Source organism: Scophthalmus maximus, chromosome 7, assembly GCF_022379125.1.
Source record: "Scophthalmus maximus strain ysfricsl-2021 chromosome 7, ASM2237912v1, whole genome shotgun sequence".
In the NCBI taxonomy this organism is placed as follows: Eukaryota; Metazoa; Chordata; class Actinopteri; order Pleuronectiformes; family Scophthalmidae; genus Scophthalmus; species Scophthalmus maximus.
The window spans coordinates 19,372,501-19,385,753 of record NC_061521.1 but is presented as its reverse complement, the minus strand read 5'-3'; the positions used below and the strand labels follow the sequence as shown (position 1 = coordinate 19,385,753).

The 13,253-nt window shown below is 47.5% G+C and overlaps 1 protein-coding gene across 5 annotated transcripts in view; it reads right to left on the bottom strand.

Moving 5' to 3' along the window:
* Positions 1-13,253, bottom strand: part of brsk2a (BR serine/threonine kinase 2a) — a 148,537-nt gene that overhangs the window by 59,838 nt on the left and 75,446 nt on the right. For all 5 annotated transcript variants that reach the window (XM_035642575.2, XM_047333537.1, XM_035642569.2 and 2 more), the window contains exon 2: positions 3,484-3,578. In XM_035642575.2, the coding sequence (XP_035498468.1) occupies positions 3,484-3,578 (95 nt within the window). The remainder of the gene's footprint in view (positions 1-3,483; positions 3,579-13,253) is intronic.

Genomic DNA, 13,253 nt, shown 5'->3' with positions numbered 1-13,253 from the left:
CAGTTGTTTGTGTTCAGGTGACATTAAAATGTGAATTCAAACAAATTTTTGTAGAAAAACTGATTGTGTCTCAACTCCACTTCTGCAAAAGCGAACGCAGCCTGGCCTCCCCGGGCAGCCCGTGTGTCCACTCTGCGGTGTCAACATTTTCGATCGGTCACAGTGGTCAGGTACTCCGCCAACATGTACCCTCAGTCTCTCTCGACACTACGGCCCCCTGCCACAGAGACGTGGCAGCTAGAGCGAGAGGGAGAGTTTCAGAACCCTTAACAACTCCCTTGAGACACATGCAGTGTACACACACACACACACACACACACGCACACACACACACGCATGCACGCACGCACGCACGCACGCACGCACACACACACACACACAGCGTTGTGTCTGAGCTTTACTTTGTACTAGATCGCCACACTCTATTCTGTTTGGCATTAGATCCAACGAGCGCTGACACACTGTCATGTGTGCGCGTATTCCTGTCGGTTTCCCTCTCATCGTTTGAAACATGACAGGCAGCCACTTCCCATTGATGGAGAGCCTTATTACTATTCAACTCTGCTTACTTGTCGGGCTGCAATTGCTCTTTTAAGTAGTCAAGGCTCGTTCCCTCGTTACACACTGACATGAAGTTCACAGACAAATTCATTATCCGAGATAACTCAACGTCGTTTCTGGTCCGCAGTGTCGTAGCCAGTGGGTCTGTGGACTGAAGAGTTCAACATTAGTTTTATAAAGTTCAACACACGGCGAGTGGAGACAATTAATTCAACCCGTCTCCTCATCTCCACAGACTCCCCGACTCTCAGGGCCAGTCAGGGGAAGGACAGACGTAGAGGGGTGACGTGTGTCATGGAGGATGTGTTCGTGGCCGTACATATGAATATGTGCGCGTGTCTGTAGGACACATGTAAATGCATTCTTTTGAACTTTGGGGACTGTGTGTGTGGGTGTGTGTGTGTATGGCCTTTATGTACATATCTGTGCGCGGGCATACATAAATGTGTGTCGTCCCACTCACACACACACACACACACACACACACACACACACACACACACACACACACACATACACACACACACACACACACACACACACACACACACACACACACACACACACACACACACACACACACACACACACACACACACACACACCTGTCCAGGAGAGTCAGATTCTCCCCTAATGGCACCGTTGGGACCCAAGACATTAGCATATTAAAAGGTGACATTTCACAGTGTGAGGCTGCTCTCTGCAGCAGAGTGCGGCCCGATCACTCTGACAGTCTGACAGCCACACAGGCAGCTCGGCAGACCAGACACATCACACTGTGGAGCGCAACACAGAGGGAATATGGGAAAGGCTGCTGCTGGGTTTCGAGTCAGAAGAACCCCGGTCCAGTCAAAGTGGGAATCCTAACCCGAATGGGGGGGGGGTGGATTTGTAAGCTGATGCGTGACACGAGTATCGGAGTGTCCCGGAATCATAGGGAATTAAGTGACCTCACCAACAGTGTGGGCCAACGTCTTGGCAGTTCACTGTTTATGCTGTAGGCGCAGTGTGCATTGGTACAGAGGCTCGGAAATCATAATGGAAACTTCCAGCTGCTTTATGTCAGAGGGCAATGCACAAATCAATACACACAAAGGAATGCTGACACAGAGACAAACAGTGCATGTTTACAGGATACTGTATTAATTAAAATGCACAAACCATGTGAAATACTAAATTTTGACAAACAACACAATCGCACTGTATAATCACAGACACCGTTTCTATTCAAGCATCGCTCATCACAACCGTCACCTACGCAACACACTGCTCCATTACGAAGAGCACCTCATTCACTACAAACTGCGCTGCTGCATTAAGTGTAAAAGATTTAATAAAAATCTGAAATAACACAGACTGAGCTTTTAGTCACAAACTTACAAGGCTCATATTTAAACTGTCTCCTTCAGAGGAACCCAGTTAACCCCGGCTCCTGCATAATTCATTTCCTACCGGCACATACGTGAACACACACCTGCGGTCGCAGACACACACACACACACACACACACACACACACACACCAGAGCCGAGCAGTTGAGAGGAGAGTGACAGCGGCTGAGTTCGGTAATTGGCTCCGAACGGCCGCCTCAGCAAAAGCCTCAGTCCCGTCAGTGTTTGGCATCAGTTACCATCATTTTCCCCAGCAGGACAGCGCAACGCGAGACACCTGGGTCGGGACATTATCCTGCGACATCCCTCCCTGCTAGCACAGTGCAATGATTCCGCCAACTTCCTCTGCTAGAACTAATAATACTTCTGTCAGCGCTGAGGCGACAGAAATGACCTGTCTTTCCCTCATGAAAATAGTACGCCGCGTGTTGAGGTGAGTATAGAGACACAAAGAGAGGGACTTCCGGAGCAATGAGCGAAAAAAAGAGTCGGCGGCACTGACGCAGCAAGAAGCTGATTAATACTGACTGTTTATCAAACAGCAATACCCGAGCACAGGGCGCTTTTCATCCGAGGTCTAATGATGCTGCCGCAAAAGTGATGCAAAACGGAGGAATTTTCTATTTGCAGATAACCTGCGTTGTGAGCGAACCCCATCGGCTTTGCGCTTTCCAGCTCATAAGCAAACAATTACAGTAGGCACTCCTCTCTGCGTGTGTCCTGTGAAAGACAATTTTCAGGTTGTGGCGTCTTGTTGCCCCCCCCTTTGCTTTCTGCACAACTATTCCATCAACACAAGTGCCCATTTTGCGGCATGCAAATTCTGAGTGGGAACTGAAATGAGGGGCGCAGTAGGCGCCCTGGGATGTCATACAAAAAAAACTTGGTAACTGGAAAAATTAGAAAAAGCATTTTTGAAAACTTTTGGAGCGAGGCTAATTTGGGGCTTTATTGTGGTGTTACCCCAGGATTTCTCGGAGACCCTGACTCCTGGCGGGTGAACCACACAGATGGCTCCTTCAGTTGGAATTTTGAAAAGGACAGAAACTCCGCTGCCTCAAAGACCCTCTGTTACTAACACAGCCAGTGACTCCACTCTCCATACGGAGAGATGATATAAATCACTAATTCCAAATTCTTTTTTTTTGGGGGGGGGGGGGGGGGGGGGGGGGGGGGGGCGCATTAATTTACAGTGAAATTTAGATATGATTTTTAAAATGCTGCCTGGCAGACGGCCCACATTCTTTGTGTCAGAGAGGTGGCACTTTCACAGCTCAGTTATGTTAGACAGACTTTTTGTGTTGCGTCATTCTGCTGGAGCATATTAGGATTCTGGGGAGAAGAAGACAAATGAAGGTCCCCCATCCAGACTTCCAAAGGGGTCAGTGTGATCATGTGACGCGTACATTGCACTGCACTAACATGACACCAGGAAAAAAGAAAAGAAAAACTGACGGAAGCTCAGTGAAAATGAACACCTTCAGCAACCTCAGCGTGAACACTGAAAGAACTGAGGTACAATGAGACTTACCTTCATTAGTACTGACTCGCTGAGTTTCTCGCGGTTGACAATCTTTATGGCGACCTTCTGGCATGTTACACAATGGATCCCGAGCTTGACCAAGCCTGCGAAACAAGCAGGAAACACACACTTCGTTAGGTCAAATGGGTCCAACACTGCTTCGATGTCTGCACTTACGAGACGAAATGAGTGTAGACGACACCAAGGAAGAAAATGCTGTTCACACAACAGCGATGAGCACGAGTTCCTGATGAGCACATCGTGCTGGGGCATTCTCACATGGGACTGTCGCTTCAAAGTGATGTGTGAAGAAAATTACACGTTTTTTTTGTTGTTGTCTAACCGTTAATGTGCATTGACTGACGAAAACTGGCTTGCGACCTCATGTACAGAATGCTGATGAGGACTTCGGACGTCTAGACGGTTCTTTAAATAAACTGCCCTGCGGGGTTTGTTTCAGTCATAAAAGCAGTAAGTGAGGGGGCCATTCGTGTTATTGACTCCCATAATGTATTAAACTGCTGTAATGCAGTCGTGCTGAGTGAGCCAAAACAGACAATAAAAGGTAGCGGTAACAAAACAAAGCGAGAGGTCAGCCACTGACCGGGACTCCTTATCAACCGGGGTTCAAAAATGACAAGAGGTGAAGGCAACATCGCACCGAACTGAGGGAGAGTAAATTAGGTTGTCACACATCGACGGCGCAGCAGAAAACGTTACCGTTGACTTGACAACACAAACACAACCGATGCACAGGGCGAGATTTAAAGGATTGGATACGCCACGCCAGTCGGTTCTGCTGGGATTCACACAGAAACCGTCTTCCAATCTTCCATAAATCCGATGATTTGCCACAGAACCACAAAAGCATCTCCGCCGCTCTGCCTCTGTGAACGTGCCCAGGTGTCTTTAGTTCAGCCACAAACAATGTCGGAAACAGGCCGGGACACCTCTCAATGAGTGTACAGTTACAGTGGAACACCGTGGTGTGTTTCTGTATATTTAATACAGGGGATCCGTGAAGACAGCGCCAATCCATTTTCTGCCAGGGGACGACAGAACTGCAGACACATTAGAAAGATGTTTGCATCAGACAGATTGCTTACAAACTGAAACAAACAAACACACACACACACACACACACACACACACACAGCCTGCACAATCAAATGTCGCCGCTCCGTCGCTGATTTCCCAAACGGCCCCGGTGGTGCAGCGGGGACGTGGAGACGAGCGAAGACGATTTTTATGATTTTTAACTTTGTAAACCACAGCATTGGAACTCTCTAATGGAGGGCACAGAGAATTTATAGACGCACTGAAGTGGAATAATGTGGACGCTCGCCACTCCCATCGCTGGCAGAGATGAAGACGGTGGAGTTAAGTTAAGTGTTACTATTAACGTGCCCGTGACAGAAAATGGTGCAGTTACTACAAGAAAGACGTCAATGGAGAGGAGTAATGTCCTGCAGCAAACTGGCTGCCTGACATGAACCAGACTTGCGTGGGCTTCCAGCTCGCTCCCCCTCTGTCTCTATCGCAGTTTGAATTCTATATGAACCAGCAGAGGAGGGTCAATGAGCCTCAGGGAGGCGGTGAAAGCAGAAACAAGTGTTCTGGTGCCACGGAGATGTCAAGAAGGTGAGGGTGAGACGGAGGAGGGGACACAGCAGAGGGAGACGGAGAAAAAGTGTACATACTAAAGAGCATTGCAAAAGATGAAGGGATAACGCGAAAGAGATTGAAAGTCAGGGATAGCACATTAGAAAAATGACGGGCCACGGATAATTAAGCAATAATGGAGAGCATTGTGTGGGAGTGAGGCTCTGGCTTGGGAGTTAGGGGGCCGCGGGGGCCGAGAGTGGAGACACATGGACGAGAGGAGGCGTGAGAGAGAGAGAGAGAGAGAGAGAGAGAGAGAGAGAGAGAGAGAGAATGACACACACAGAGAAAGAACGTGAATGCTAAAAAGGAGAAGATTCGGAAGAGAGGTTGAGCCAGTCGAGCAGGAGGGGGAACGACAGACAAAGCCATTAGCCCTCTGATGGTAATCGTATGTTAATGGCTGGCATAGAGAAGCTCATAAGTCATGATAAACACATTAAAGAGAAAATATCTGCCCGCAAACACATGAAAAGTTAACCAGATTATTTCCCTAACCATCCATCTTCCGCCAATGCCGGCGCTTTTTTCCGCAAACAGGGGGCAAATTAGCAGGAGGGAAATGTTCACAGGAACGCAGAACATTATGTTGTTACAACCACTTTGCGCTCACTTTTACAAGAAAGTTCACATAACACACAGACACATTCGCCAAAAGTGTCTTTCGTGACTTCAAAACAACAGCAACACTGGAACCGATAAGGTCGAACATACGGTCATGGAACAACGCACAGCTTGAAAAATGTAATCACAATACACTTGATGTGCCAGCGACAGATAAATCGGCCTATTGGTCAAGATCAATGTACAGTATATTTGCATTGAATTATCTTTTAGCAGTCCATTCAGGAGTTCACGCCAACCCAAAGAACATCAGGCTTTGACGGAATTTCTTTACAAGACCTCGAACTTTAAAAGTTTCCGAGGTTTCCAACAGGACCTGCCACACGAGGCTACCCGCCGCAACTTTTTAAGCTTGATTGAACGTACTCATGATTACTGTTAACTTGTAATAAAATAAATAAGTCAACGAAGAGACAACATCTAAAGAAGATGAAAAAAAATGAATTCCAGCCAAGGAAAAACCAAGATTATCAAACAAATCAGACTGCATCATTGCCCAGAGACTCTACAGAAGCAGGTTCCCGCCTCGACGCAACCACAGCATGTTAATCATTTTCAACCAAACCCTCTAAAATAAACTCCACAACTAACGTTGTTAGTTCTCAATGATTCCCCTCCGATGTCCAACCCCAACGTCAGCCTTCAGCAGGTAATACCTGCAATTAAGGACATACGATTTTCTTACAATAATTGTGACTCGGCTAATCTCAAGAACATTGTAATATCTAATTAACAGCAGCCTCTCCGTGATCTGAAATTAACCGCTCAACCTCCTACTCTCTAACGTCCCGTAATGAGGGCGACTGCCTCGCACTCCCTGCGCCCTTTCTACCTGTCTGTGATGGTGCCCCAGAGGAAACACTCCGAGCTTTTGTGTGAACACTCCGAGCTAAACCCGGAGTGGTGAGGCTGGAGGAGGGAAGGTTGTCCGGGAGATGCCTGGGGTTTCATCTGGATCTGGCTGGGCTGAGGAAGGCGGGCCGTCTTTGAACATCGCTTCAAACATGAGGCTTTGACTGAGAACACAAAGGGTCAGGAGACTCAAGCGGGGGAATACAGAGGAGATCACTGCTGCCGTCCCCAGAGACTGTGCATGGCTGTGTGTGTGTGAGCATGTGGGTCGTAATTCATTCTAATTTGATCCCTTGCAGTCGCATTGAGGTTTTACACACACACACACACACACACACACACACACACACACACACACACACGGACAAAAGCAGGCCTCTCCTTCGCCCTCCTCCCAAATCGATAGCATCAAAAGCTCTCGCCTCCACAACAATGTCGGGATAATGACACCTGCCAGGGACTTATGGACTGGAGAGGACACCAGGAACTAACCCCTGTTCTCCATCCCATAGCCCTGCAGTCCTTGCTTTCCATGCGACCTCTGGGATTAATGATGTAATGCGGTGGGACCGCTGGAGAAAGAGACACCGAGCGAGAACTTTGGTCCACGGCTCGATGAGCATCGGAGCCTTGCAGTTTTTCGCTGCATTGTGCCGCACGGCTTCAAGTCGTGGTTTCAATCAACACCCTGTTGGCTTTGAACAAATCAGGGATGAATAATACCATTTTCTGAATAAAATCTGAACTGATTGGGTCCACAGAGTTGACCGTTTGGGAGTGGCTGGCTAGAAAACTGAGGGTAAAAGTCAATGTAAGAAAAAGACGAAAGAAACAGAGGAAGAAAGACGGGGGGGGGGGGGGGACAATACCTCGGAACCAAGACTGTAGTAAGTCATCATTGATCAAACTGATGACAAGATTTTACAGCAGGGCTGTCTGAATGGGCTTTGGCCCACTAGAAAGTGGGAGCAGTGGATGGAATTATATTTAAACCCTTTGACATATTATGGGAGTTCCCAGTGGGCCTTCCTTTGTATGTGGATGAGATGCCTTCCCCTGGAGCTGTTTGGCCTTGCACGGCAGCCAGCAAACCTCCACTACCAGTGAGACAACCCTTGTTTTCCCTCTGCGTTCGCTCAGGGAAAAGTTATTTTTGTTCCTGCTAAACCATGACCAAAACACGCCGATCGGGGGTTGATTTGTCATCGAGCAGAGCAGGTTGGAGAGGAGACGGACCCCGGCAGTGAGCCTAATTTCCCCTGCCATCGATCGGAGACACGGAAGGGGAACGAAGGAGAGCAGCGAGGAGAGGGAGGACAGGAAACCCCCCCCCCGCTTGTGTTCGAACCGAGGAGAGGCACTTTATGATCTCCCCCTGCGGACCACACTCACACATCCACAGGGCCACACGCTTTGCCCAATGTCCTCAGCCTCATCCTCCGCGCAGCACGGGCATGGACGCGGTTAAAGCTCATCGGTGGACAGCTCCGTTTCCCCCTGGAAGGGACAACTAGGAGAGGAGCGCGGGGGACGCAAAGGAGACGTCTCCACTTGCGCACCTCTCTCACTTTCAAAAACTGGATCTTTCGGAAGCCCTGAGCCAATGCCAGCAGATGGTAGTAGCTTATGCCGGCTTAGCGTTCTCTCCCCCGAGGCGCTGGCTTGTGCGAAGCTCTTTGCCCTTAGGCACTGATCTGCGAGCCGCTTTCCACTTAGGCTCTCTAACCCTGGACGCTCTACGTGGGGGCAACAGCCCTGTCCTGAGATCAGTGTTTTTGAAAGGAAACACAACGTGGCTACCGGGGGCTTAGTCCAACAACTTCCTCATGGAAGGCCCCCTGCAACTGGGCGTGGGAATCCTCTCCACAAGGGCAGAGGGCAGGAGCTGAAGACCCCCTATCAACCATCCACAGATCTGAAGTGCCGCCTCCGTCTCTCTGTTAATCATCTAGGTACACAAGCGCGTGCACACACGCAGATCTAAATGTGAAACAATCAAAAGTTTTGTTTGTTAGCTCTGCCTACGTACCCTAACACAGACTTTCTGCAATTTACCACAAGCAGATATGTGTCTTCAAGCATGTCTGTGGGTGGTGAGTCGGTGACGGGAATGGAAATACATGTTCTCCTTGGAGCTCAGCTTCATATTCTTCATTAGTTCCTCTGCAGTGGTGGTAATAAAGGGCATAAATTTTACACATTCATGGAGTGTGTTTGCCATTAAAAAAGAGAAATGTAGGGAATCTCCGCTTTTTGCCAACTGTTGTTGCTTAAATCAAACAGTATTTGTACTGTTTGTATGTTAATGTGTGCGTCTGAGCAGGATAACACTGATAGAAACCCAGCAACTGTTTTCAATTAAAACACAATTGCGTGCATTTTGAATGAGTGTTTTATTGATTTTGCTGAATTGTAATTGACCTGAGCCCCATCGCAAAAAAACAGGCACGGTGGAAAACGGGATTCAAAGCACAGGATTGTAGATACGCAGAAGTGCAACAATGAATCCATGTCGTTTCTCCGCTTGTGCCCACTGTTGCCTTCGTTCCTTCTCTACCCAGTCAGTCTGGATTTTTCTGACTTGTTTCCTTCCCCTCCTCTCTATTTATCCTCTCATCTATCTAAGCCAAAAGACGAAGAAAAGAAAGAAAAACAAATGGAATATGCCGGCAGAAAGCTGTTGAGTCATACTGTGCAAAAGGGAGACAACATGTGGAAAATCCAACAACGCTCACTCATTACTCAGTGAATGCGCACTCTCTGTCTGTCGCCCTCCTTCCGCTTCTTCCCGCCCTCCTCGTTCACTAACGACATCTCCTCAATTCCTCCACTCTTTTTTTTTTTCTTCTTCTTTTTTCGCATTTCCACTCAGCCATGCATGACGTCCGTCTACCCAGCCCGAATTCCCCTGCAAACCCTCTGAACCCTACCAGCCAAAGCAGCAGCAGCAGCAGCAACATCAGTAACAGCAGAGGCCCAGGCCAACCGAACAGCTTCAAGAGCGGGAAGAGCAGTTTACCCCCCAAGTGCTGGAGCGAGGAGCGAGGCACAGTGACGCATGCATAAAGAAAACCTCCTTATCAGTTAAATCCTTGCTCAAAACACAGATCTTTGCTGACAACAGAAATGGACGTTTTTTATCTTTTCTTTTCCTCCTTTTCTGAGCACCCTGGAAACGGACGGGATTCAGAAGCCGAACCTGCAGCCAAAGGATATTTCTTAGTTCATTAAAAAAACAGACTTTTATTCTAACAGTGATTCTGAGTGCTCCGACTTAATGGAGTGAAGGCGCGTGCTCTCCATTAATATTCTTGAATAATATGGATTTACACCATTAGCTCTGGTTCAGATATGATCAATTTCTCTCCATCAGAAAGCTCAATCTGGGCATGGAAACAGCTGAGAGACAATTTAACTCGGCATGGACGCGTGACCCTGTGGCACAGGTCTTTGCATTCTCTGATACACATCAGCATTGCAACCTGGGATCTTCATAATATCCAATACTGCACGTTTGAACACTAAATGTGTGGGGACTTGAGTTTTGATTTCCTCTGTAACCGATGAAAAAATGTGTATTTCTTCTGTGTCTAACTGTGTATTTTTCTACAGCAGCTATCTGCTCACTGTATGTGATCTATATGTGTTATGCACTGCATTTTAAGTGTGCATGTTTGTTTCTGGCTGTTTGGTATATGGGGAGAGGGGGTATATGGGTGTGGGAATCCAATTCCATCCATCTTACATCTACACTGTGGGCTGCAAAAGGGGACATGGAGCCAATCCCAGCGTACATTGTACGCGAGGCAGGGTACACCTCGGTCAGGTCGACAAATCTATTGTAGGGCAGGCATATAGAGACGAAAACAACCCCTCGCGCTCACATTGACATTCTCCTATGTATCTTTTAATCATATAAAAAACACCGTGAACTGGTTGGTGAAGTTCTTGGGAGGTTCAAGGCAGCGATCTACTAATTTCAAATTCTGAAACAAGAATATGAACGACTGTGGAGACCAACCAAAGGCAGCGACTGCCGAGTGATCCACTTAGTTACCTGACAAGCTCTCTGATTGGCAAATCTTACAACAATCCCCACCCCTTCCTGATTCAGTCTCATCAGCCTGATTATATATGCACAAACATGTCCTCAGAAGCTCATCACCTGCACAGTGGAAGACGCGCGCTTTTTCTGCCGGCAAGGCAAACAAGTCTCATTCCCAGAAGCAACTAACGCATGATTGCACAGCAGAAACTTTGACTGTGCAAAAAGTTGGATCTTGATGACTTTGAGCTGGAAAATCACATGGCAGGCATACCAAATATTACCTTGTTTGCCAGATATCCCCCCCTATGTTAACTGAAGCCCTCAGGCATTTTGACAAAAGACTGCATTCAGTTTGCTGCGGAATTTGTAGATTAAACACGAACAAAAGTCAGGGACAACTTTCTGGGGGAGAGATTTCAACACTTGTGGGGGAGAATGTCTCTCCATTAAGTTGATCAGAGGCAGTGGTTTCTCCTCTGAATCTTTCTGCTGGGATGTCAGCACAGATCCTAAAAACCCCACTCCGAATTCTGGCCTGATGCGACTGGGGGTCAGGCCACAGAGCCGAGTGAGAGTGACACTGTCAGAGGAATGTTCTGTCCGAATCCCAAATGGGAACATCAGAGCAAACATGAATGGAGACAAGGCAGGGAGATGTGGAGGAGACGAGGGGAGAGGTGGGGGGAAGAGGGCCATGACAATGAGGCCAGTGACAGTAAGATGAGGATAAGGATGAGTATATATCTACATTTTTTTTTGAGACAGAGAGAAAGAGAGAGATTCGGGGAGAGACAGTAGAACCACGGAGAGAAAGTGGGGGCCTAGAAAGGCGGAGCATGGATACTCAGATCTATTTTTAATGCCTCTGACTGGGGATCAGCAAAAGGAATGTATAATTACAGCCTCATGAATAATGCAAGGAGGCTTCTTTTAATTAGCCACACCAGGGCCAATGCAGCAACTGCAGCAGACGGGACAAACATGTGCACTTGCACACGCAAATGTGCATACAAGCACTCATACGGTGTGTGTGTGTGTGTGTGTGTGTATATATATATATATATATATATATACACACACACACACACACATACGTACTCGAACACACAAACTCAGACACTCCACCTGGGAGACGGAAGTCAAATGAAGAGGCAAATTTGATGAGCTAAGTATTGGTGCCTCGGTGATGACTCTCTGATAGGCTTCACGGTGAGCGGAGCCCCTAGACACCATTCAAAGAGCTGCACGCTGTCTGCATGTCATGTGTTAGATAACCCCATATAAAAGTATGAATAATTAACCATCTGACTGGATAATATTACAAAACCTCACTGTAACCATTCAAAGGCGCTCTGGCGGCGGCGGCTCCTTCTTCTCTCTGTGTTTCTCACACACACGTGCACGCTCACATGCATGGACTCGGACAAACGATATCTGGCACGCAGACCACTCTAGACAGGCCAGTCGTGTGGGGTGGAGAAGAGACAGGGAGAGGAAGAAGCAATAAATCAAAGGTCCCTCATCTATAATTCAGCTTGAGTTATTTCGTTAATTAAGAGTGTTTGTGTTTTCTATGCAAGATTTTCATTATCAAACATGAATCAAGCTGGAACAAACTTCGGTGCGAAGAGTTCTCATCAACCTGGCTTCCTTCCGAGTGGAGATCGACATGGATGGTCGAAACTCGACCAGGAAAAAACTAAACCAAACTCTATCTGCACATCAAGACAAGGCAGGAAGCTGGATCCCGCGATGGAGCGACACATCGAAAATGCCGGCAGGATGTTGTTTGGTTCTTATCTTGCAATTCCACTTTGTCCATCTTCAGAGCCCTAATTTGGGAGCCAATTTTGTGTCTGGCTAAGACAGGCTCGAGTACGGGAGAGGATATTGGATGTAATGCGATGTCTCGCTCCATCTTCGTTTGCTGATTGGAGTTTAATTGGCGATGAGGGCGCTGCGTTCCCACTTCGGGGCCGGCGGAGGAGATGACGAGTTCAGCACACGGACTGAAAATGAGTCCTGCTTTGACGGTTTAACGGCAAAAGCAGGAAGCTGCAAACTTCCCCTCACACAGCTGGAGGTAAACACAAACAAAAATAGCCCAAAGGTTAAACCAATGCATCCTTCTTTATTTTCTAACTGCTATTTCCGACAAAGATTAAAAAAGAAATTCTCTTTGTGCAATGTTTTGACATTCAGCCCTTTCATAAATAATGGAAAAAACACAGCAGGAACGATTTGTCCAAGGTGAAAACAAACCCCCGCCATTATGGCCAATATGCACAAGGTTGTCCGTGTGTTTATCCAAAGTGTGTGGATCTAGAACAGAACAATCTTCCATTGGGGAAGAGTGTGTGTCTGAGGCAGGGGGCCACCTCCCGGTGTGTGACACCGATGTCACGCACACTTTACTTGATCAAAAGTCAAAAGGGTTCTCGCTAGCGCGTTCCTCTCCTGGCCTTTTTTTCATCCTCCTTGCAGTGTCTTTGTTGAGCCCTTTATTCTGCACATGTGTAAAACATACACTGCACCGGAGAAAGGTCAAAGTGTCAACGCTTCACCATTAGTGTCCAGTCCGGTGGGAAACACC